At 37.1% G+C, this 22,894-nt stretch overlaps 2 protein-coding genes across 10 annotated transcripts in view; one reads left to right on the forward strand and one right to left on the reverse strand.

The window, feature by feature from the left end:
* The window catches only part of Picot (putative inorganic phosphate cotransporter protein picot), a 40,640-nt gene extending 22,599 nt beyond the window's left edge, over window positions 1-18,041 (reverse strand). Inside the window, exon 1 of the mRNA XM_046630035.2 lies at window positions 17,773-18,041. Coding sequence (XP_046485991.1) covers window positions 17,773-17,872 — 100 coding nt within the window. The 5' untranslated portion in view covers window positions 17,873-18,041. The remainder of the gene's footprint in view (window positions 1-17,772) is intronic.
* The window catches only part of LOC124220715 (ionotropic receptor 75a-like), a 40,061-nt gene that overhangs the window by 2,161 nt on the left and 15,006 nt on the right, over window positions 1-22,894 (forward strand). For 3 of the 9 annotated variants that reach the window (XM_046630023.2, XM_046630025.2, XM_046630030.2), the window contains exons 1-2: window positions 18,207-19,260; window positions 19,463-19,822. The exons of 3 other annotated variants lie outside the window; for them this stretch is intronic. The gene's annotated coding sequence lies outside the window, so the exon portion shown is untranslated. Of the gene's footprint in view, window positions 1-18,206; window positions 19,265-19,462; window positions 19,823-22,894 lie in introns of those variants that run through there. 3 more of the 9 variants (XM_069135923.1, XM_046630024.2, XM_046630031.2) reach the window with 3 other exon arrangements.

Here is a 22,894-nt window from a genome sequence, read left to right on the forward strand (position 1 = left end):
CGCGTGCAGGTCATACTCATTTGATTGCACGATTTCACGATTTTGTGTACAGAGTAAAGAGCACCGTAAGATTAGAAAGAAAAACATGCCGAAATTACATTGGTTGGCAAATATATTTATCTTTAAAAGTATACCCGAGTACCGTGAGAGCAGCCAATTCGTATTTTCCATTTCACCTAATAATCAAATCGTTGCAAACTATGGGAAATGATATTAAAAATTGTAAAATACCGTGATAACCGTCAGCAATTCAAATTCCGTGCGTTACTAAACGATCAGATACGGATTTTCTGCAAAATCTAGATTTTTATAAGTTATACTTTTTTTTCTTTTTACTAGACTTTTTAATACAACAATTAACATGATGAATTTATTGGGACGGGATCGTATATTACGAGGTCATACGCGAGAATTGAATAAGCATGCATGAGTGATCGAATGATATACATCGAGGATGAATCTCAAATTTTCGTACGACTAATTTTGGACAGTGAAATGTGATAATTTGGACAATATATAATAATTATAAATAATCGATTGTATGCGTATGATTAAAACATGATACGTGTAGAAAATGATGTGCGTAGAATCCGCTCGCGGTGACAGAGTTGCTTCGAAATTCAAGAAGCCTAGCTTTTGAGATTACGATCAGCGAGTCGACAATGTCATAAATGTCATTCAACGAGGCTTTACCCCGTATTATACACAGGTGTAAACGGGTAATAAACAATCGCGTATTAGCTTATTAGCCTGCGCAAATTCTATTTGTGACAAGTTAGCATAACGCCGCTAGGACAATGGCGAATTCAATTTTATTTGCTCTTTTACGTCGATTCTGCACGTTCCTAGGGTCGTTAGCAGGAGCACGTAGCCTGATTCACGATCTCGTTTAAAGTCTGCCGTGTAATCAGTCTCTTACAATGGGAAGAATAGAAATAAAAAATGGGAAACAATATCCGTTGTCTTGCTACAGAATCTCAAGTAAGTACTGGCGATTATAAGATATTTCCAAAACGTGACGGATAACGATCCTCCACTCGGCCTGTAATAAATTGTAAATTCAATCAAAAATCAATTGAAAAAATGAAAAAAAATATCACGATTTTTAACTGCGCCTCTTTTTATTAATTTCTTTTAGCCTTATTTTCAACCGAGGTCAATTGCAAAAAAAAAAGTTGACATTTGTAAAGAATTTCTGATCCATATCCACGTACTTCATCATCGCTCGTTACCGTGCTGACTGTCTCATCGTGTATATTTTTATATTTATTTTAGAGCGGGTACGCATAGTTTGTTTTCTGCATTTATATTAACTAAACCCTCTTATCGCGAATATATCGGCGTCGTTCGTTCGCTCGTTCACAATCTCACAAGTCTCGGTGTCACTAACCTATCGTAACGGAGTAATGTCATTAAGACAATTGTGATCACGATAATAATGATAGTAATAATAGTAATAATAATTGGAATAATCGGAGTCATTCTCAGGGATAAATCAATCATTGTTTCGTGTAATCGAAGGTCGATCGCAGTATGCGTAACATGACATTTTTTTTACTAGTTGACGATAAAGATAATTTACAGAGGTATTTTTGTAACCGAAATTTGTGTGCCAGTTGTTGAAATCAAATTGTCAGAAGATTCGAAATATCTGTAAATTTACTCGTCGCGGATAAATATAGGAGACTCAAATAATTGTAAGTTAATGATAGATAGAAAAAAAGTAAAATAAAATGACCGCTGACGCGTTTCAAGTCCGGGTTTTCCCTCGATACGTACGATTAATGGAGAAAAAGAGAGCAAATTATATTTTTTTCGATACAATCGCGAGTTTGATTAATCTTGAACAAACAACAAGTGGATATTCGTGGAAATATCTGTGTTTTTAATTACAATTTTCGCAGATATGTAAGGCACAAACATGCTTTATGCGTCGAGTATTTCTTCGCAGTGATAATCTTGAAGGTGGAAAATAAAAAATATAACAAATGCAACAAAGCTTATTGGGGTTATCTTAATTGCATTTTCGTCACGATCAAAATCAACCAGACGAATCAGATGTACGCAATACCCGGTATGATCTTAATTTTATCTCCGAGACCTATTATTGAATTAAAATGATGATTCGAATTTGACCGTAGCGACGAAGTCATCTATGACTGATTTTAAAAACTGAAACATACCGTGTGCCGGTCGGTATAACGAACAATCGATATCGATTTTACCGATAATTGGGATTCACTATTCGTACCGACGACCGATAAGCCATTGACGTTACCAGGCGATGTTGGGTAAGCTGAATAAATAATTCTGTCGGTAATAAAGACATCAGTCTTACAATCAAATGTTTGAAATGATACCGGTATGCTCGCCAGGAACGTGCCACGCACCTCGTTATATTTATGTTTACGATTAGTAAAATTCCTCGAGAGCTGATAACTAACTAATCTAATATTCACACTCAGTTAGCATCGTTTAAAATTCCGATCACCTCGGCCAAGAGCGTCGTTACGATTTATTCATCGGTGCAATTCAATTTATATTATATCTACCTATTTTCTCGAATATCTAATACGTTTTAAATACCCGATTATTTATCCGAACAAGATAGGAGACGTAATTTTATTAATAATTCTATGTAATCTGAGGTCCGTAGTGGAGCCTGAATGTTGTCTAATAACCCGTCGTAGGAGTAGAAATGAACGATCTTAAATTGTTTATACTCCCGAGATAACAATAGGTCTCGGTGTACACAGATTATTTTTAATTACCTGCTACGTGCGATGGTGGTAACTCTAGCTAGACGATCGATTACCTCACGACACTCACGACGACGTTGATTCAAAATCGTTTTTCAGTAAGCTCGTACAAATTATGGTGAAAATGTAAATTTATGAAAAAAATTTTCACGTTGACAGAAAGAAAGGTGTTGAGAATATGTAGATTTTAATTTCCGTAGGCTAGATTGCAATGAATATTATTTACCGCATAATTGAGTGTTTCACGTTGTTGCAGCTTACGCGGACGATATGTTTTTTGATACTTCCTTCGAGTTGGCGATTCTTGAAGGAAGGATGTGGGCAATTTGCGCAATGACGTAACTAGAAAATTCACGTGGTTTATGGGATGATGCATTGCAGTCGTCGACTATGTAATTACAATAATTGCTTCTGTCGCGACTTTATTTCAGGAGTAGAGTCTGATTCACGTCAAGATTAACACTGCAGTTTTCATACAAAAATTAACCCTACACGCCGCACGTTATATGAGGATGTGTGTCACGCGAATGACAAAACAGTATGAGCTACCAAATCGTACAAGAAAGAACGCATTCACGAATAATTTTTACTCTCCCTGTCAAGTGATAAAAATTGTTGAATTTAAAATAATATTGTCGAAAGTAACTTTGAAATTTCAAAATCCTTTGCAATTTACTTACAGCTCGATCAATTCTCCGTTAGATGCAAGAGTATAAAATATCTTAAGATGTGTAAATATTTTACGATTTTCATAAGATGTGGAAGATCTTTGAGTACGTTTTTCGCGGATTATGTAGAAGTCAAATTCTGTCCAGATAATTTGAACCTGAACTAAATACTATAGGGATAGGGTGAAAGAAAAAAAAAAAAAACTAACTACCAACGATATCCAGTTCACGAAGGGTACGCGATTATTCGTAGGTAATGAAATCCCGCTATCTGTGCTATTAATAAACTTCATTGAAGAGAACCGGCGGTTATTTCGAGCGGGAAGAGTAGATCAAGTAGCGAAAGAGTCTATCTATGAAACGTGTCGGCAACGAAAAAAAAAAAAAAATTAGTTGACCGATTAGATATGGAGTACAATTGGAAAAGGGTTTTTACAGCCTTGTGAAATAGCCGAGAAATTTGTTCTCCATAACGGGCTAGATAGTTAGAAAGCCTATAAGTAGAAAACAGATAAGCTGTTGAATTTGAAAGGTGACAAGTGCAACTGGATTTCCAAACAACAATACCGGTCACCTCGGTCACGCATCAATCTTCTATAGAATGATAAACTATTTTACCTACGCGTAGATTTTAATCTCTTGGCAATAAGAAACACCGCGTGGCAGATGGTTAGAACATATGTTGACAGACGTGTTTTCTTCTCCATCAATCGTCGCGCAAATTGTTCAAATATCATTACGAACTCACGTGCCATTCCATTTCGCGTGATGGGATGGAATTGATTGACGAAGGTAGATGCAGGCGAATAAAGATAGATAGATAGATAGATAGATAGATAGATAGAGTTTATTACGTGTGAATTATGCTGTACAATAATGAAATGAAGAGAGAGAGAGAGAAAGATAGGGTGGGGAGGGGGAATAATTTGCAAACGCCGTTGCAAATCGCGTGTCGAATCTGTATCACACAAGCACGAGGGTAGAAAATGCTTGCATAAGCGCGTTCCTTTCCTCGCTACGGACAAAGTTATTCAAAAGGTGTGTACAAGTTGAACCGCGCCTATAGTCAGCACCTATTTATAACATAACACAACATGACATAACAACGAGAATGCCAAAGGAGTAATATATTTCGAAAAAACATTTTTAAATTCCTAGACGAAGCTGATATAGCATCGTGTAAAGTTAATCCTTTGGACATGTTGTTGAGACAACAATGATTCGGCCATAATAGACTGGCCAAACGATGTGCTCGAATAGTTTGTATTATGCCGGACGTATAATCTAATGCTGAAAACCCGGGGAAAAAAACACAAACCGACGTTAGCGATTTTTCAAGCGGAAATTGCAGCACGGTTTACGTTATAACCGAAGGACAAATCGTAAAGGTGTGTATAATAAAATGCGCTACAGTTACTACGAACTTCGTTTAGAAAAAAAATGTATACCTAATACATATACAGGTATACACAGTAGATATGCGTAATTGCCACGAATAGATTGCAAATGTCGTTTAAAAACGTCTTATATTCGTAGAGGTTAATAATAAAGGTGGAAATAAATTTTAACGAGAGAACAGATGAATGCAAATTATTTCCACCTCATACAATCTCACAACACAAACAGCTTTTGTTACGTTTTACGTTCGCATAGAAATTACGATTCGTTCCTTTTTTCGACAATGCAAATTTGCGGTGTAGTGAATCAAAGCTTCGTGGTTTAAATGACAAGAAATTATTAAATTATTATATTTATTTTCATGCGAATACGTTTAAAGTATAAAAAAAAAAAAAATCAAGTATTCCCGGATTGTTTTTTGTTTGCTTTGCGCTTTTAAACTTGTTCCGTCGTATTATCGGCGTGCAAGTGACTATGCATATATTATCACCCTAAAATGGGTAGTGGAAAATTCAATCGCGGCAACCGAGACACATTCGAAAAAAGCAAAAAATAATGACGAGAGTCGCATATTCGATGATCACGCGGTAATCCGTTGACACAAAAAAATAATAACAATAATTTCACGTAGTTGATAAGAATTTCAGCAACGTTGCAAAAATATTTATCGAATAATAATGTTTTTCTTTATCCGTATAGCCGCCGAGCTGCAGCCGCGACGCGGAGGCAAACTCTGGTACACCTGTAATATGTAGGTGAGACGACGACGCGATGATTTCGCTGGATCAGGCGAAAGTAGGCAGAATTTTTTATAAAGTCAATTTACATACGTGTACGAGATAAGACACCAAGTGGATTTAATGTATGTATATATATGCACACATGCGTTGCAGTGCGATACAAGGTGTATATATATATATATATAAGCGAGAACACCTTGCACGAAAAGCAAACATCACCGCGCTAATTTCTGCGGGACTATTTTATTAGCTAGTATAATAATCGTGATATGAAGTGATAATTACTTGACGTATAAAAAAATTCACGTGTCTATGCTGAGGTATAAATTGTGTGCGAAAAAATTTACGCGTACAACTTTGACTTCGCATAAAACGAAGAAGAGAGAGAGAAAAAAAAAAAAAGAACCGAATGAATTTCGTAACGTTAGGTCTTCGGAAAAAAAGAAAAAAAGAAAATAAAATTATACGTAAATACCTACACCGAATTGAGAACATTTCACTGTTGTTGTTTGGATATTTTTAAAATTTGCACTTGCAAATATCGAATATTACAAGTTGGGGCAATTGTGAGGCAGGACATGATGTTGAGCGAAATGCTAAATTGCGGATGTATTAGACTGTGAAAATATTTTTGTTCAATCCGAGAGACGGGTCCAGATTTCCTCTAACGTCTTCGCTATATTTCGGTGCGAAAATGCGTTTATAGGTATACACGATAATCACATGCTTGCCGTACGTAACATATTGCAGTTTCGCGAATCGCGATATGGCTGCAGCTGCATGCGACCGGTTTTCGAAAAACCCGAACACATGAGCCTCGCTAATTGCTTTTATCACCATTGCGCAAAGCGGTTCGGTCCATAAATTATCTCGCGTCAATAATTGTTGATTAATTAACGTTTCGCCGTATGTATATTATGTGCATACATTTGTTTATTGCACATATATTTGAAGTAGGTCACGATACGCCGTTACTATTTTGTGGGGAAAAATAATTAAAAAAAGTGGAAATATTTGTGCGCGATTCGGAAAACGAGAAATGAAAACAGAATGGTAAATAAATAAATGGTTTCGGAAGTAAGCAATAATATTTTTTACAAGAAAATTTCGCTAACAAATATTGATTGGAAAATTTGCAAGAATCGAGTCTGCCGAAGATTCTCTGCGATGATCCAAATATGAGAAGGTCTTTAACAGCAAGTTTAAGTTGAAAATAAAGAATCACGAGCCTAATATGCGCGCCATGCCGATGCGGAGACGTTTTTACAGATAAAACAATTAAAACCAACGAGCTTAATTAGTCATGAATGGATAATTGGCTGTTTAATAATGACAGACGGCGGTGTAACTTCGTGATATGTTTCAATGATATTATATCCTGTCAACCAGCTGAACGATTTATCTTGAGATAAGATCTTTCAACTATGTAATCACCGAGATTTTAAAGACAAGTTATTTATAACTTATTGATGATACGTGCGAAATTTACCATTCATTTGTACCTACTTGTTGTTCATGAAAATGATTTCGGTAGTTCGCTATCTTAATAAACGATAATAATAAATGATCAGAGCATTTGACGTGTCGTTTGTCGAGTAAGAGCTTCTGTTATTAAATTTAATACACATCGTAATCGATCGACGTTATTTAACGATTCATCACGCGTATACAGCACATATACATATAGGTATGTTATGCAGCTGTGTTCTTTTTAATGTATATTTCTATTCTTCTTTACTCGCGTGATTTTTTATGCATACTTGACTGACAATGAGAGAAACATGCGCAGTTGATGCGACTACGGTCACGTTACAGTATTTCCAGAGAATATGAATACGAACTTTTGTTCCATCCTTCCGCCATTATTGCGATTATAACTTTTGTACATAACTTTTCATTTTGACAAGGCAGAAATTCAGAATTAATACCGTCATAATAAAGATTTTCATTGCGCAAATCACAGGGAATTTATCTTTTATGAAATTGCTGAATACATCGAAGGCCAACCTTCAGGACGTGCAGATAAGAGGTAAAAAAAAGAAAGTCATAAAAAAGGCTGTTCTGGAATAACTAAACTTTCGAAAGCACCATCGAACCTTGGAATTTCCCGAAACTCGACGTAATTCACTGTAACGCAATCCGCTGATTCGTCTTTATCGACATAACGTTCTTCCCAATTTTGACATCATTATTGTCACGACGACGAGGACTGGGTTGAACATCGAGAAGCTCGAGGCACTTTTCAGGACGTCGCGTGACAGGCATGCGAAAGCTGATTCTCAGGCGGCCCATAATGCTTCAGAGTGCGTTCGCCAAGCTCTGCACGACGTAAAATTTTTCGTTCCATCGTCGAGGCTATTGATCCATGCTTTGAGGGACAGTGTGACGTAAGCTTTGCGTTGTTCGTAAGGCGGACAGGTAGAGGATACACGGAATGACGGTCATCAGCCTTAACCTTCGGTGTCTGACAATAAGGCTCGTTGGGTTTGCTCTTTAAACGGCAAGTAAACTTCCGTACATTCCGTGCACGCCATAAAACTACAGCGTTCGGTCCCAACGCGTGATTCTAATCCGCAATTTTAAACCCACGGTTCTTCGGTTTCCGTCCTTCGCTTTCTCGCTTCTGTGTATGAGTTGTCTGTACATGTAGAATAAGGTTACATGTATGGGTATACACCTTACATCCGCGTACCCGCACCAAAGTTCCTCACAATTCGCACTCGTTCCCATTCATTCGACGTTTCCGCTTTCAATTCACCCTTGTGCGCAAATTGCCCCGGGGTCAATTCGGGATGGGTGATTTTTTTAAACCTCATTTCATCTCATCTTTTTTTTCTTTGCCTTTGTCAAATATTCATTGTGCTGCTGCTTGCAGCATTTTTTCGATAAATGTACGATGTGCATTTTCATCGAGGGAAATCGTGAATGCAGAATTTAGAAGAAAGACACGCTTCAAATGTGTTCAAAACGGATGATTACACAAGTATACCGATAGCTGTAAAATAAAATATGAAAATAAAACAGCAAAACACTGCTCAAAATATATTTCAACTACCTACATGGTTTTTTTCTTTTTAGTTTTATTCGGGCTGCGCGATTTGAGGCGCAGTAGATGATTTTAAACATGATTATTCAAAGGTAGGTCTATAACTTAAAATTATTGCTCAATAATGACGGTTGTCAAATTTGGGTTCCTCGTCTAACTAAATATATATAAATTAAATTATACGACGAGTATGCGGAACTCTAGCTTGTTCGTCAGATAATTAATTTCTCACCGTTCGTCTGATGAGTGACGAAAAATTATTCTAATCGTTTTTGTTTTACAAAGCAAGGTTCTTTGGCATAAAAAAGGTATGCATATACAATTCGCAAAAATGAAATATGACAGTGGAATTATTCGATCGGTGAAGGAAAGTCCCGCTGTCTGCATTAGCATCTTTTTAACTGGCTACGAGCGTAAATAATTGCAACAGATATTAAGAGGAGGTCACCGCGACTTCTTTCGCAGAAGATAAAACGTGCAACGAATCGTGACTTGGTTACCGATGAGGCTGCAGTGTGTAGAAAAAAAAAATATGAAAAATGGGAAGAAAGAAGTAAAACTTTTGTCCGCGTCTTAAGTTTGCTTTACACGACCAAGCACGGCTTCACCCAAATATTTGATTATCGACAGTTGCGTACACATAAAAGCTACACTTATAATAACTCCTGTATACGCGACTCTGCGCTGCGTCTTTAAGAATAAATTTTTACCCAATAACATTCGTACATTCCGTTGTTTTATTGCGACAAGAGTGTCACTCTTTTATTATATTATATCTAAAGGATATTGTGAACTTACGGAAAGTAAATAATAAGGAAGAAAAATTCACGAATATTAGTATAACGAAATATACTGTAGCATTAGACACTTCGAAATCTAGGTATGTACCTACGTAATTTATTCACTTCGCCAATATTTACGTAGATTTGAATGCAAACATATTACGTTCAAACATCAGAAAGTTTGATCATTTTTACCTGAAGGTGAAAGCGCAAGAATTTTCTATTTAATTTTATAGCACAACAATTTACAAGAATAGAAGAACGTAATCCGCGAGAGTTTTTTTTTTCATATACGTACTGAGATTAAGATTTCGCGATTTGTTACGGAAAACTGCTGAGAATATAAATTTACGTCTCTTGATTGTACACGAGAAATTGAACTTTATTTTTTGCGTACCTTCAAATCCGTTCGCTTATCAGAATAAATGATACGCTATTCAGATCATGATTAATGGGATTGGTTCTAACGGAATAGAACCATTCTCTTATTGCGAATTAGAAAGCCTCCCCTGCACTGACGTTCATGATTCACATTGCAGGCGTATACTTGTGATAAGAGTAACGTACTGCAATCGGTTCCAATCAATAACACAAAAAAAAAAGAAATAAAGGGAAAGAGAGACGAGGAAAAGAAAGTCGTCTTGTTCTAAAAATACGAAATTGTTGTATCAATACAAATTGAACTTCTCCTAATTTATATTTTGTTGAGTCGAGTGTTCAACGGTTGGAACACGAAATGAAATTTGTTGTTACAAAAATCTTTTGCATTGACTGAACACGTTGGAGTTATTCAAGCGCAGAAAACGTACTTTTCGAATCATAATCATTGATAATTCTGTTGACTCAACATTTAGTGGGATTTAGCCGTTATTCAATGGGCAATACCTAAATGCTTATTATCGTATATATGTTTTTGTTTATTGGTAGACAATGTCAATTTCCATAACTCGAAGATCTTGCTATTATGCTTTCTTCGTTTGTAACGCGTATGATTTTAAATTTATTTCACGTTATCCTTATCTCATTTCCTATTCGTCTACCCAGTTTTACATTTTTACAGTTTTACGTTGCTTGCGTGCGAGAAAATTCGCCGCCTACTGGCCGTTTACAGTACCGGTATACTGACGTTTACAATGAATATATTCTCTACTCGTTTCAAAGCGCTTCCATGCGGGGTTTCTTTTACCTCGTAAACAAATTATTGCAACTGATTCAACCATTTACGCAAAACAAGCTCCGGTTAAATCAACAAAGTAGGGCGTTCGATCGATCTAAATTTTTTGTTCGCTAGATTCGCGCGCTTATTTTATTTCAAGTACCCATAATTGTCTCGGTCAACGAACATGCGACTTGGCGGAACAATACACAAACTTCAAATGAAATGATATTTAGTCGACTCAATTTCGGAAACGCATCGAAAGTTTCGATCGAATCAATACTTCACTCGATCGCGACGGGAAAGGCTTTTGTGGAATCGAGGAATTCGCTTGGCTGAATCATTTGGACAAACTAACTAAATCGAAGTCGTTGAATTTAAAGTCATCGTATTTGGAACAAATAACGGATACTAGATCGAATCGAATGGAATCCAACGAAATCTATTTTCTTGTTTTAAGAATTCCTTTCCCTCCGTGACATTTCGTGTAATAGGGCTTTGCTCTTTGGAGTAAGACGCGCGGTTGGGTTCTGGTATTTTATGAGCCGTAGGCGTTCGATGAGCTGACGGCAAAAAGCGCGAACTTCGTAGAACAGCTATCGCGTGAAGGTACGAGTTGATTGTTTCTTCTATTTTTTTTTTTTTCTTTTCCGGTCCCACCGATTTGGCTTACAAGATTAACCGCTACTCTGTGATTTTTTTGTTTCAACTCTTTGCACGGGTCCATTGAGGACGAAAAAAAAAAATTCTAAGCCACCTTTTACGTTGTAGAATTGCGACCGCCGAGTATAATTGATCAGCACTTCGTCGACCTGAAAAGGTCAACGACATTCAGACGCAATAACTCGTTGCGACGGGAGTTTCCGTTCACGATTCACAATCATTTATTCCAATTCAGTTTTTTTTTTTTTTTTTTTATCATTCATAATTAAAATTCGGTAATTCCGCCGAATCCGACTAGGATAAAAACTCGCACCAAGAATCCAGTTTCTCATTATTTTATATTCAAGATTCAGCTGATTTATTATAGGATGAACATCATCTTTTTTTTTCTTCTTTTAATTAGGTATCAAAAATGGTCTGTTCTGTTGTACATTCTTTTTCTTCGTGAGTTTTTCGGTATAGGTATTTTAATATACGCACAATCGTTATAATATACGTGAACATTGGTATAATATAACATTGAAAATTACATTGATTGCTATTTATATTTCATTGGACGTATAATGATATTGCCCAAGCCCTTAAGCAACGCGGAAGTGCGAAAAGACCGCTAGTGTTTCTTTTACACACGCGTGAATCCTAATCATCTAAACCGAAGTTATGATGCGGAAATTCATTACGAGCTGTTTTTACGTCAGGACGCAACCGCTGTTTACCGCGTGATTAAATACGCTGGTGAAATAGATTATAGGTTACACGAGCTTTCGGTTAGAACATACCTTTCGAGATAATGTAGGAACGAAATTTCTGTCTGATAAAAAACCAACGAAACGAAAAAGACTACGAGTATTACTGAGAGATACGCAAATTTGGTTATTTCGTCACGTTTCGCAATCTTTTCAAGACGCTGTGTCAAAATAATTTGCAAAATAATGAGACAATGTGAGTTGAAATGCAAATTGAGAACTGCATGTTTCGGAAATTTGTTTTCTATACTTTCTTTACCCGTTCATTCTACGGATTAACATTATAAATCTTCAATTCGGCAAATATTGGCTAATTTCAATCACCCGATTGTTGGTGTCGAATTATTGTCCGAAATTCAGGCATGTAGATTGATCGAAGCGACAAAAATTTGCCGGTTCAACTTAAAAATCTTCCAATATATATATATATATATATATATATATATATATATATATATATATATATATATATATATATATATATATATATATATATATATAGCGAGGTGTTGTCGCATACACGAATAGTGATAATGCTGGGCTCAATCCTGCACGCAGGTACGTTACAGACAAAACAAAGTTAATACACAAAAAATGGAGGTGAAACTTGTTTCTTTTCAACTCCTTCGAACAATGTTTTTGCATGCTCGTTCACCAAATTATACGTTATCACAGGCACTGGTTAAATTAGCATTTTGCTGGAGTCGCGCGCTGATTCGAGACAGGTATGCCGCATTGTAACCTGCGCAAAAGAATTAGAGGTCGTACAGTTAAAAAAAAAAAAAAAAGTGCGAAGAAAAATGTGATGTAACGTAACGTCGTAACGGCTGCGAAAATCTTTAGAAACGGAAAAAACTCGTTACTTAAAATTCCTCTGGGAAATCCGCGAAGTCGGTGCAAAATTAAGGGAATGAAAAAATCCACAGCTTCGGATATCGAACTGGGCTAATGGCGAGCTTTAATAACCTTGGAGGTTGCGCGTCTACGGTTGGCGAACGAGGCCAGGTGAGAAGTTGCGCTTTTGCCAAGGGGATAAAACTGCGTTGGGTCAACATCGTTGCATAAAAGATGGTGGCGCGAGACAAATATGTTTACTACGAGTAAAGAATAACCACGCAAGTCTCGTTTTATGCTCAATAGTACAAAGGAATGAAATTACACAAAGGCAATTCAGGTAAGGCTGTTCGTTACTGTCGATTGCGTTACTCAATCGAACGACGATGGTTGAATCGTATGTGAAAGCGTCGAAGTTCAACACGGATTTTAAACAATCTCTCTTTTTTTTCCACTGCGTTTTTTTCTTATTCTCATACTGTGCGATCGGTAGTAGAACTACGATAGAAAGTTGCGTAGGTATGATACCGAGAGGTAAAATTCATCCGATGATGTCTGGCAGCCTATTTTACAACCGCCATCGATCCATATTCGTACGACCGAATGAATCTGCGCCGTTCTGTACGATGACGCAGATGTAATATTATTGTACAGCGTACGTGGAGCGAAATTCGTTCGAATTGTTGACATGGTTTAACCGGCTTTATTGAAAAGTAAGCCGATCTGACCTCTCTGAATTCAAGCGGAACGAAACGTAGTCACTTTCGATGGCGGGAGCACGCAGCCGTTCTTCTGATAATTTTCACTTTCGATGATGATTTCTTTTTTTATACGACGGCGAAAATTGAGAATGACAATGGTAATTTTATACGGGCAAAAGGGGCTATTTAGTCGTGGAAATTGCAAACCTCTTTTTAATGAAATACCTCAGAAATTGCGTGAAATCGCTACGATTAGTTTGAAATAATTTGGTATCACTTTAAAGGCGTTTGTAATAATTGTGAAATCGTTTAGAAATCAGTTTTGAAACAGATTGTAACCATAGGCGAAACCGCTTCTAATCATTTGAAACCGCTGCGACATTATTTGAAACAGTTTGTAATTACTTTAAAACAATTGATAATCGTTTGTCGCTTGATATGCAACTGAATAACACCTCGTCCCCGGGTAAATTTGTTTTTTAGAAATAGATTACCGAAGATCGGTACAAAACTGTGAAAAATATTACTTTCGACCAAATATCCGGAATCACATTAAAAATTGATGAATTTTATTATAATAACGATAAAATAATATGACAATCATTACAAAATTCATAAAACAAATATAATCGCACTGTACGAGGAAAACTTTCACGCCCTATTATTTATTTATTTATTTTTTTTACAATGACTGACGTGTTGTATCGTAATTACATGTACAATATACTTACAACACACGTGCGTGTAAACGCATTTGATTACCTACAATGGTGTCAAATTTAATTACGTCACAATTAATTGGCTCCGATAAAATAACAGTTCGTCTTGAACAAGAACTTTCTCGATTCTGTGCGCAGGTGATACGCATATTCTTACGTACTCGAATAAAAGGATCAAATGTAATTAATTTCTCCCTCGAAATCGGAACTGTGGTTCAATGACGTTCTGATACAATTACCGAAAAATGCGCACAAACCGTTCGCTCTGGAAACCAGGCCGAATAACCAATTTTCCGATTGGCGATGGGGGAATAAATGGTGAAAAATAAGAAATTGGAACAAATTTGGACACGTTTGATTGATTGGAAAAATAAATGTAACTGCACGCGGTCTCTAGCAGACTTTTTGGAAATTCAATGCCCACGTCGAAGAAATGAAAATCAATTATACATATAATCAAGATTGGATCTTTACTTTAAAAAAACACGCTCGTATTTAGACCTCGAAGTTTCATCCAGATTGCCTTCTACGATCCAACTGCAAATTCCGATGAAAATCCGGTCGCAATTTTTGATGTACAAAGAAATTTCACATGTTTATTGCACAGTAAGACTTCTCAACATTCATCGAATCAATCGTCTGATATTTGACTGGGTCAATTAATCGAATTTACAGATGAACTCGGCGATATTTGCGAACTAAGGGTACAAGAAGTCAAAGCGTTATGCTTCTTTAAATTTTTCAATTTTCTGTAATATAATTAAAAAATCTATTCAACAATTTTCAATACAGCGATTTCACAACTACCCCAATTTTGTCGGTAATATAAAAATTTGATTTTCCACACACCCCGCGATGAGAAAAAAAAAACCCTGCGTTCTTAAGGCACATGACAAAACATAAACTACACACGTGATCCCGATTCAGATCGTTAATGATTTCAATCTTTCCCTGGTCTTATCATATCCTCCACCTCAATTTCAAGTTATCTCGAAGGCAAAGGTCAATATTTTCCATATCTTCTTTTTCAAGTTACTGAAAGTACAAGCGCACATTTATATACCTTTGTCGCATAATCGATCGAGATCTAACGCGTTACACGAACCAATAAATTTCTCGAGAGAACCGCGCGATGCAACGATCATATTTTCTACGCAATACTTGCACTTCGCTTTCGGATATCCTCCCGCAAACTTAGAATGCAAACACGCAACGAAAGTGCTTTTCTCCCTAATTTACCTGCACGCTCCGATCATCGTAACGCAAGCAGGTTAAAATAGCAGTCTTATCGGGACCTTGAGCTGGCTACTGGACTACGACTCCATAGATATATCTCTTATGGCCTCTTTCATTGGACGAGCTGCATATTTATGTGCGGTATTAGGTATATCTAGATACACAATATATATGTACATATATGTATATATATATACCTAGATGGAAATTAACAGACGATTCTATGCAGTACATATTGCAGTAGTTCCCGAGTTGCAGCTGCTGATCTGTGCAGTGTTGTACGGTGAAACATAGCCCGCGCACTAACGGCAGTATTGCGCAACTGTTCGACGTTGATAAAAACGAAAAATAACTAATAGAAATTAAAAAATAGCATAATTATACGTGCGAAATTATAGACAAGTGTTTTTTTTTTTTTTTATTTTTACTCTTGTATAATATACGTGTATGTAGATACAACGTATAAGCTGATAATTATGCCAGCTGTATCAATTCTGTTGTACCACATTTTTCTGTCTCCACGAGACGACAGTCGCCTAAAACCAAGGTGATTATTGTGCTTCGTGTAATCAACGCTTGCAATTTATTGAACGAAGAACAGTAAAGGAAATTTATTATTTTTCAACAGTAGAGTTTTACGATTACGGTGTTGATTCCGACGAGGTGAAATAAAATAAATTGAAAAATTTAATTATTGGTTGAATAGAAATTATGAGACATGTAAAAAGGTCGTAATTATTCAGTTGTATAATTAAATGAGAAGGTTCCTGCTAAACTTGTCGGTTATTAGTTTTTATTTACCGTCCAGTGAACTTTACTTTTATGACGATTCAACGTCAATTTTATAAAAATATTCCATGCGTAACAGTTTTAGCAGGCTAATAAGGATGATGAGTACTATACGATTTTGTTGTTACACACGTATGTATGCGGGTCAATTTTCATTGTTGGGCAAAAAAAAAAATTGAAAAAAAATTAAAGAATCAATAAGATTCACAGCGTAGAAACGGGAGAGAAATTAACATAACAATTAAAAAATAGCAGAGAAATTTTCCCATACTACCATGTGTTTACGTTTCATATAAATCAAGGTCCTTTCGGAAGATTGAGGATTAACTTTCGAATGAACGAGTCCAAATTTATACGTTTCAAGATCAACTATCTATTCTATCGTTTATTCCACGAAGAAAATTAATTTTAAAAAATAACTGTCGAGTTGCCTTAAAACGACGTTTCGCAAAGTCTTACATGTACTAAATTTTCTTAAAAATATCTCTATATGGCATATAATTATCAGCTTCGACAAACGACTGATTACAAATGAAAAAACGAAAGAGAAAAATATTCCAATTCACAAGGAACATGGAATCCACCTGCAGATATATTGTACCAAGACGTAACAACCTCGTGTTAAACCCGGCAGCAGGTAGGCGGGTATACACGTATAAATTCGTACGAGATTTACAAAAGTTCATGAAAAGAAGGAGTCGAGGTGGGGGAGGGGGGGATAAAAATTTTCGTCGGCGAAAAGATTCTTCGGTAGGTAGATTATAACACGTAGCAGTTAGACACAGTCTGCAATGGCATCCTCTGGCATTTCGCCAAGTGGCTAGGGTTATCTCATGGCAGATCGAGGATTTAGAAATAACCACGTGCCGTCGACGACGTGTCCCGAAGACAACTTAAAGCGCGTTAAGATCGCTGCACAGTGGTCTGAGACAACGAAACTTTCGTTTCAGAAATATTTTTTTTTTGGGGGGGGGGGGGATGAAATCTTTCGAACGCGTTGAAAAGAGGCAACGATAAAATGACTAATTTAAAAATCAGTATATCTATATATGTGTATAGATTACAGCGGTTGTGCGAAAGGTTTTTACAGCTGCGTATCATTTGACGTACCTGGAGGATTCCTTGATAGTTAACGACGCAAACGATTCTTCCGCCGTTACATAGACAACCGGAGTTACATCTCGCACGCTTGCTGCGTTCAATGCGTAACTCCGGTTGCCTATATGCCGGCGGAAAGTAGTTCGCGTTGTCAACTCTCAAGGAATCCTCACGATAAGGTAAGTGCCTACCAATTATTGACCTTTTTCGGTTGCATCTGTTTGATCCAAAGTTCTAAAATAACCAAAAATATAAACTTGCAGCCTCTGATCCTAGAGCAATTGCTTTAGTAATCGAGAAAGTCAAAATTTTTTTGTCGTCAATTTATAATTTCGTAAAATAACAGGGTCAATAATTGACAGACTTATCGTATATATCGTTTGAAATATTCGAACGTTGTGCGGTTTCGTTGGATAAAAAAAAGAACGGAGACTCACCATGCGGCCTGCTCGGTTCCTCCCCTGTCGGCATCGGGGATTTGACACCGTTCTTCGCCTCCATCTCGGTGCCCTGTCCAGTTCCGTTTCCGGTACCCATTTCGAACGGAGAGCGCGGGATTTCGGCAACTTTATCCGGCGATAGATTTCGACTCGGTTACTCCTCGTCGCGAGTGGGTTTTCTCGATTTTCTCGGTTTCCGTCAGACACAGCTCGTCAGCCTAGCGCCAAAGGCTCCGTGTCGCTCACCTAGGCAATGCTCACTAACGAAAACTCGGCGAGCACCGCGCCGCTAAGAACCTTGCGTCCGTCGCCGATCCGCCAATCACCGGCTCTCCCGTTCGCCCCACCCTCTGTTTACCTCCCGCTAGTCTTCATCCCCCTCCCTTCCGCCCTCGCCGAGCCGGCTTATCGGCAACTCTCGCTGCGAGGGATTAAACCTAATCCGTGATAGCGCGAGTCTCGGTTGACCGTTCAAATTGCGGTAAAGATCGTTCGGCACCCTCCGTTTTTCGGCTCCTAGAGTGAGAAATGCGATTCGGTTTATACCTAAACGCGGTGTCGTCTGTTGCTATAAAACGGATGTTGAAGGGGAGAATTAGAAATTTCGTTTACACCTTTGTTTTCAAGTCTCTTCCGCAACCTTTAGCCTTTCTAGCCACGGTTTGTACGGCATTGAAAATAAACGACGTATCAGTTTTCTTCGATCGAAACCGGAATTCGAAGGCAGGAATTATTTTTATCCAATATTGATAGGGTTACGCCTGCAATCAGCGATTCGCGGATATTTATCAATTTCTTGTTATTATTATTGTTATTATGCATAATTGCTTGAAGAATGACTGTATATATGTGACACGACATAACGTGACTTTGACGCAAGGGAAAAATACGGTATTGCAATGAGATTTTATAGCTCTGCTGTGCGTTATAAATAAATATATGTATATCGTAAAAGGCCTAAGAATATTTTCATTTTCATTCCGTTAATTATCCACTTTTGCTAATTATGTATAATGCGTATATGCGTGTAATAGAGAATTTTTCTTATCAATATTTTTATTGCTACGATTACGTGGCGTTATTCTAATTTATTATATTTATTGTATAGTTTGCGCGTAAACTGGAAAAATTACAAAGACACAGTGTGTTTTATTTTTCTTACAAGTGTTTTTCTCACTCGTAACCGCCGGATACTCGCACCAAGCGTCGGAAATTAATCACTGTTGAATTCACATTTCCCTAATACGGAAACGAAAATTTGGTTCAAAGTTGTGAAGTGTTGGAAATAAAATTGCGCTATCTAAAAATTCGGGACCGATTAATCAATTCGAAGACGTGATGTCAAGAATGGAGAAAATAATTGCTAGTTATAAATCTACACTGACAACTGACCAGTTTTAATAAAACGAAATATAATTTGACGGCGTTTTTCGCAACATGCCAAGTCAACGTGACGGAATGAAAGTTTTTGAAAAAAATAAATAAGTAAGTAAGTAATAATAAAACGTAATCCAACCTTAAACCTATAAGCTGAGGACTCTTTTTCGCGGTTTATTGCAGCTTTGTCAGTTACGCCGGTATAAGGTTATATGGTTATAGATTTTGCACACGTGTTGTACGGTTCTTTAAATTAAAACGTTGTCCGCTAGTTTTTCTTATCGTTAAACCATTAAACTCTGCGATGCAGGACGACAGGTCAAAGAGAGAAGGAGGGAGAGAGAGAGAGAGAGAGATAAAGAGACGGAAGGGATAAGGAGCATTTAAAACTACGACGTAAAAGGAAAAACGCTCTTACTTTCAAGGAACTAAATTCAGGTTTATACACCGCTTCAACGATCGCCGCAGCGTCTCAAATATCACATACGTGTATTTACATGTGCCTACGTATAAACCTGACTTCGACCAGTTAACATTGGGCTTTATAAATACGCGATGAGACTACTTCGCACTTGACGTTCCTTTCAAGGAATTCTTGGGCTCCGTAATTCGTCACGTTTATACGAGGTCAAGATCGCAAGTTTTAGACCTGGCTGCTGTATATATACAGGTATGCATTGTGTACGCAGGTATACCTGACCATAGAAGAGATACCGCTGTGTAAACACAGTGAGAGGTTATATTTTTCACACTGTAAATTCCCCGGAGTTTTCAACTCAGGCTTTCCTGCAGGCCTTCCTCGAAGTTGCGGAATACCTCTGACTATAAATTTATTATATTTTTCCAGGTTTGCTCCTTTTTCTGCTGCAACGGTCGAGGAATTGACGATTTTTCACGTCAAATAATTTTTCTCGTCAACATCTTCGTAGCTGATTATATTCAGACGATCAAGTTTCTCAATACGTGCACACTGTTATGAAAGAAATGTCTAGTTTAAATCACTGTACACAGTCCTCTAACTATTCGCAATTTTTACCATAACCGAAGTATACAGTTTCGTAAAAAAAAAAAAATGAAAATAAGTTTTATTGCTGCAACCATAAAATCCAGCATCTGTTGCTGTTCTTTTTTATCGCGATCATTCGTGCTATACCTATTTTCTTCCAACTGTGGCAATACTCTGATGTCGGTGTAAGGAATAAATTGTCTTTAAGGCCTTGATTGACGGGGGAAAAAAAAAAAAAAAAAATAGAAAATCATTGAACTAATCAACCATGAGATTCAATGCTGCGACATTTGCAAAATGTAATATCGACAACTATAATCACAGGCTACAGGTGAACTCTTTCTTCCCTCGAATCCGGATCATTTAGCCGAGTGATCGTTAACCTTATCAGCACGTTACAGTGTGCGGCATCAGACGCTACGTAGGATAAATTTTCTCCTCGGTATAACTTCGTACTGTGCTCTCTGTTAAGAGATTGATCGTTTGAGGCGTGTCGGCGCGACGCGACGTATATAAAGCACGTGCCGGAGAGTAGGTCAAGCGCACAAATACCCGGAACGATTGACCGATTCGATCCCGTGATGATAAAACACGGGGTCGCGCCTTGCCGCCGCTCCGTCGGTAACGATGACGGATGAGTCTGCAAGGTTCTACTCCGGGCTCCTTACGACTACCGATCGCACGATCGTGTAAAAAAAAAAAAAAAAAAATAGACCACCATAGCTACGGATCCTTGAACATCCGGAATCCGAATCCGGTGTCAAAATCGTTTCATCACCACCAGATTTTGAGTACTTTTGGCTGAAACACATTCGTTCGTCGATCTCGATCCATTGCACGATTTTTCTATGCGCAAGTAAAGGTTTGACCCTCGAACCTACTACGTATATGCCCAGGAACCTAGGCATATTCAACCCTTTACCCTACATGTATACCGTTAAACTTTCACTCTCTGTATATACGTCCGTCTAGGGATCAGGAATTCGACACTAAGCCGTATATATATATTCTTATACGTGGAAAAGCCTGACTCTCATCGCCTTCTTTCCTCCCTCCCATTCAAATCCGAAAACTGGGGTTGGCGAAGCACCCCTAATATATATATATATATATATGGGGGTGAAGAAGCTGTTTTGAAATCGGATTCGGATTCAGCATCACCAAAAATATGTAGGTTTGATGGTTCAGTTCGCTGGACAATAGCTAAAAATAATCGATGGATCGATTAATCGGGTCCAAAAAAATTATCGAACACGACTCGATTGAATCGGTAAAAAATAATCGATTGATCGGTTATTTCGTAATTTTTTGAAACGGTGCATGTGAAATCAAAATTTCGTAAACTTCAGTATCTAGTCATGCGTACAGAAGTAGCGGTGAAATTTTTTGATAATTTACAGTTTCATTCAAAATATTTTTCTATTTCAGGTGAAAATATTCATTTACCTTTCACTATTTATATCAAATAGGTACTTAGTATGTTGAAATATTGAGTTCGTCTACAAAAGTTTCTCTCTTTTGTGATATTATATTTCTCATATTTAAGTTGTGTCTATTTGTTTTAAAAGTGAAAGTTTTCACTTTTTGCAACATCTGGTAAACACATTGTCAGCCCTGTAGCGATTTCTTTTAAGGTTTTCTGGAAGTAAGGATGGGAGCACTCGAACAGAGCCATATAACCAGGTATAATTTTACACATGGTATAGACCCTTGAAATATATTGAATGATATTTTTAACAATACAGCTGCAGTGGTATGGCTCCAAGGAGCCAGTTCACTCTGCCAGTTCACTCTGATCCTTCAGTTGAGAAAGACATACCTTCGACACTCTATTTTGAATAAAAAGAACAATCTTCCTAAAATAAATCTTTGATTATTTGATTAAAATTAATCATACCCACATCCATAATCCCAACATAGTAGGTAAGGCAATGATAATAATTGATACTCTCATCACATAAGTTGATATTATATTGCATCGTTCGTCGGAGTAAAAAAACAAGAAACGATTCTGAGGAAAAATAATCGAGTCGAACATCCATTAGTTTTTATTATTTTTACTGGAACTTTTATTATTCTTTTTTTCGGTGCCTGTGTTGGTTACTCGTCAAGATGAACATGTGCTCGATGATTATGGCAGTAATGCATCGCTCGGCTTGCACTGCTTATACATTGCGTAAAATAATCGCTTGAAGATTATACCACCAAAATGGGCAATGATCCGGAAAAAATGCAATAAAATGAACATGTTTTTTGACAAAGTAGATCTGTGACGATTGATATCTTACAATTAAGATATGTAGATTTTGCTTCTTATATATATAGTATAGTATACTTGAATCGGTTCAAGAGTTGAATTTGCGATTCAACCGTCGAGGAGAAGATTCGGGGTTCATCCGTTTTTTGAAATCCGAAAATCCCTGACTTTTCAAGGCAATTTAATCCGAAAATAGAATTTTTCCAGTAACCTTTCAAGAAATATAAAGCTGACTGATGACAATTTTTTTTATATATTAATACCAATACCTTGATTATTACTTAGAAACTATCTCACTGTCTGACTATCAATTTACAATCAATAGTCTGAGACTTTTCGCGCGTAGAAACAAAGTTTTGAATCCGATCTTTTTTTTTTCTTTAAGATCGATAGTAATTCGTACTTTTCGTACTAATTCGAGTTTATTTCTTCGACCGACTTGAAATTCCAGTCTTATTTTAAAAATTCTCTGACTTTTA

The sequence above is a fragment of the Neodiprion pinetum genome, chromosome 5, assembly GCF_021155775.2.
Source record: "Neodiprion pinetum isolate iyNeoPine1 chromosome 5, iyNeoPine1.2, whole genome shotgun sequence".
In the NCBI taxonomy this organism is placed as follows: Eukaryota; Metazoa; Arthropoda; class Insecta; order Hymenoptera; family Diprionidae; genus Neodiprion; species Neodiprion pinetum.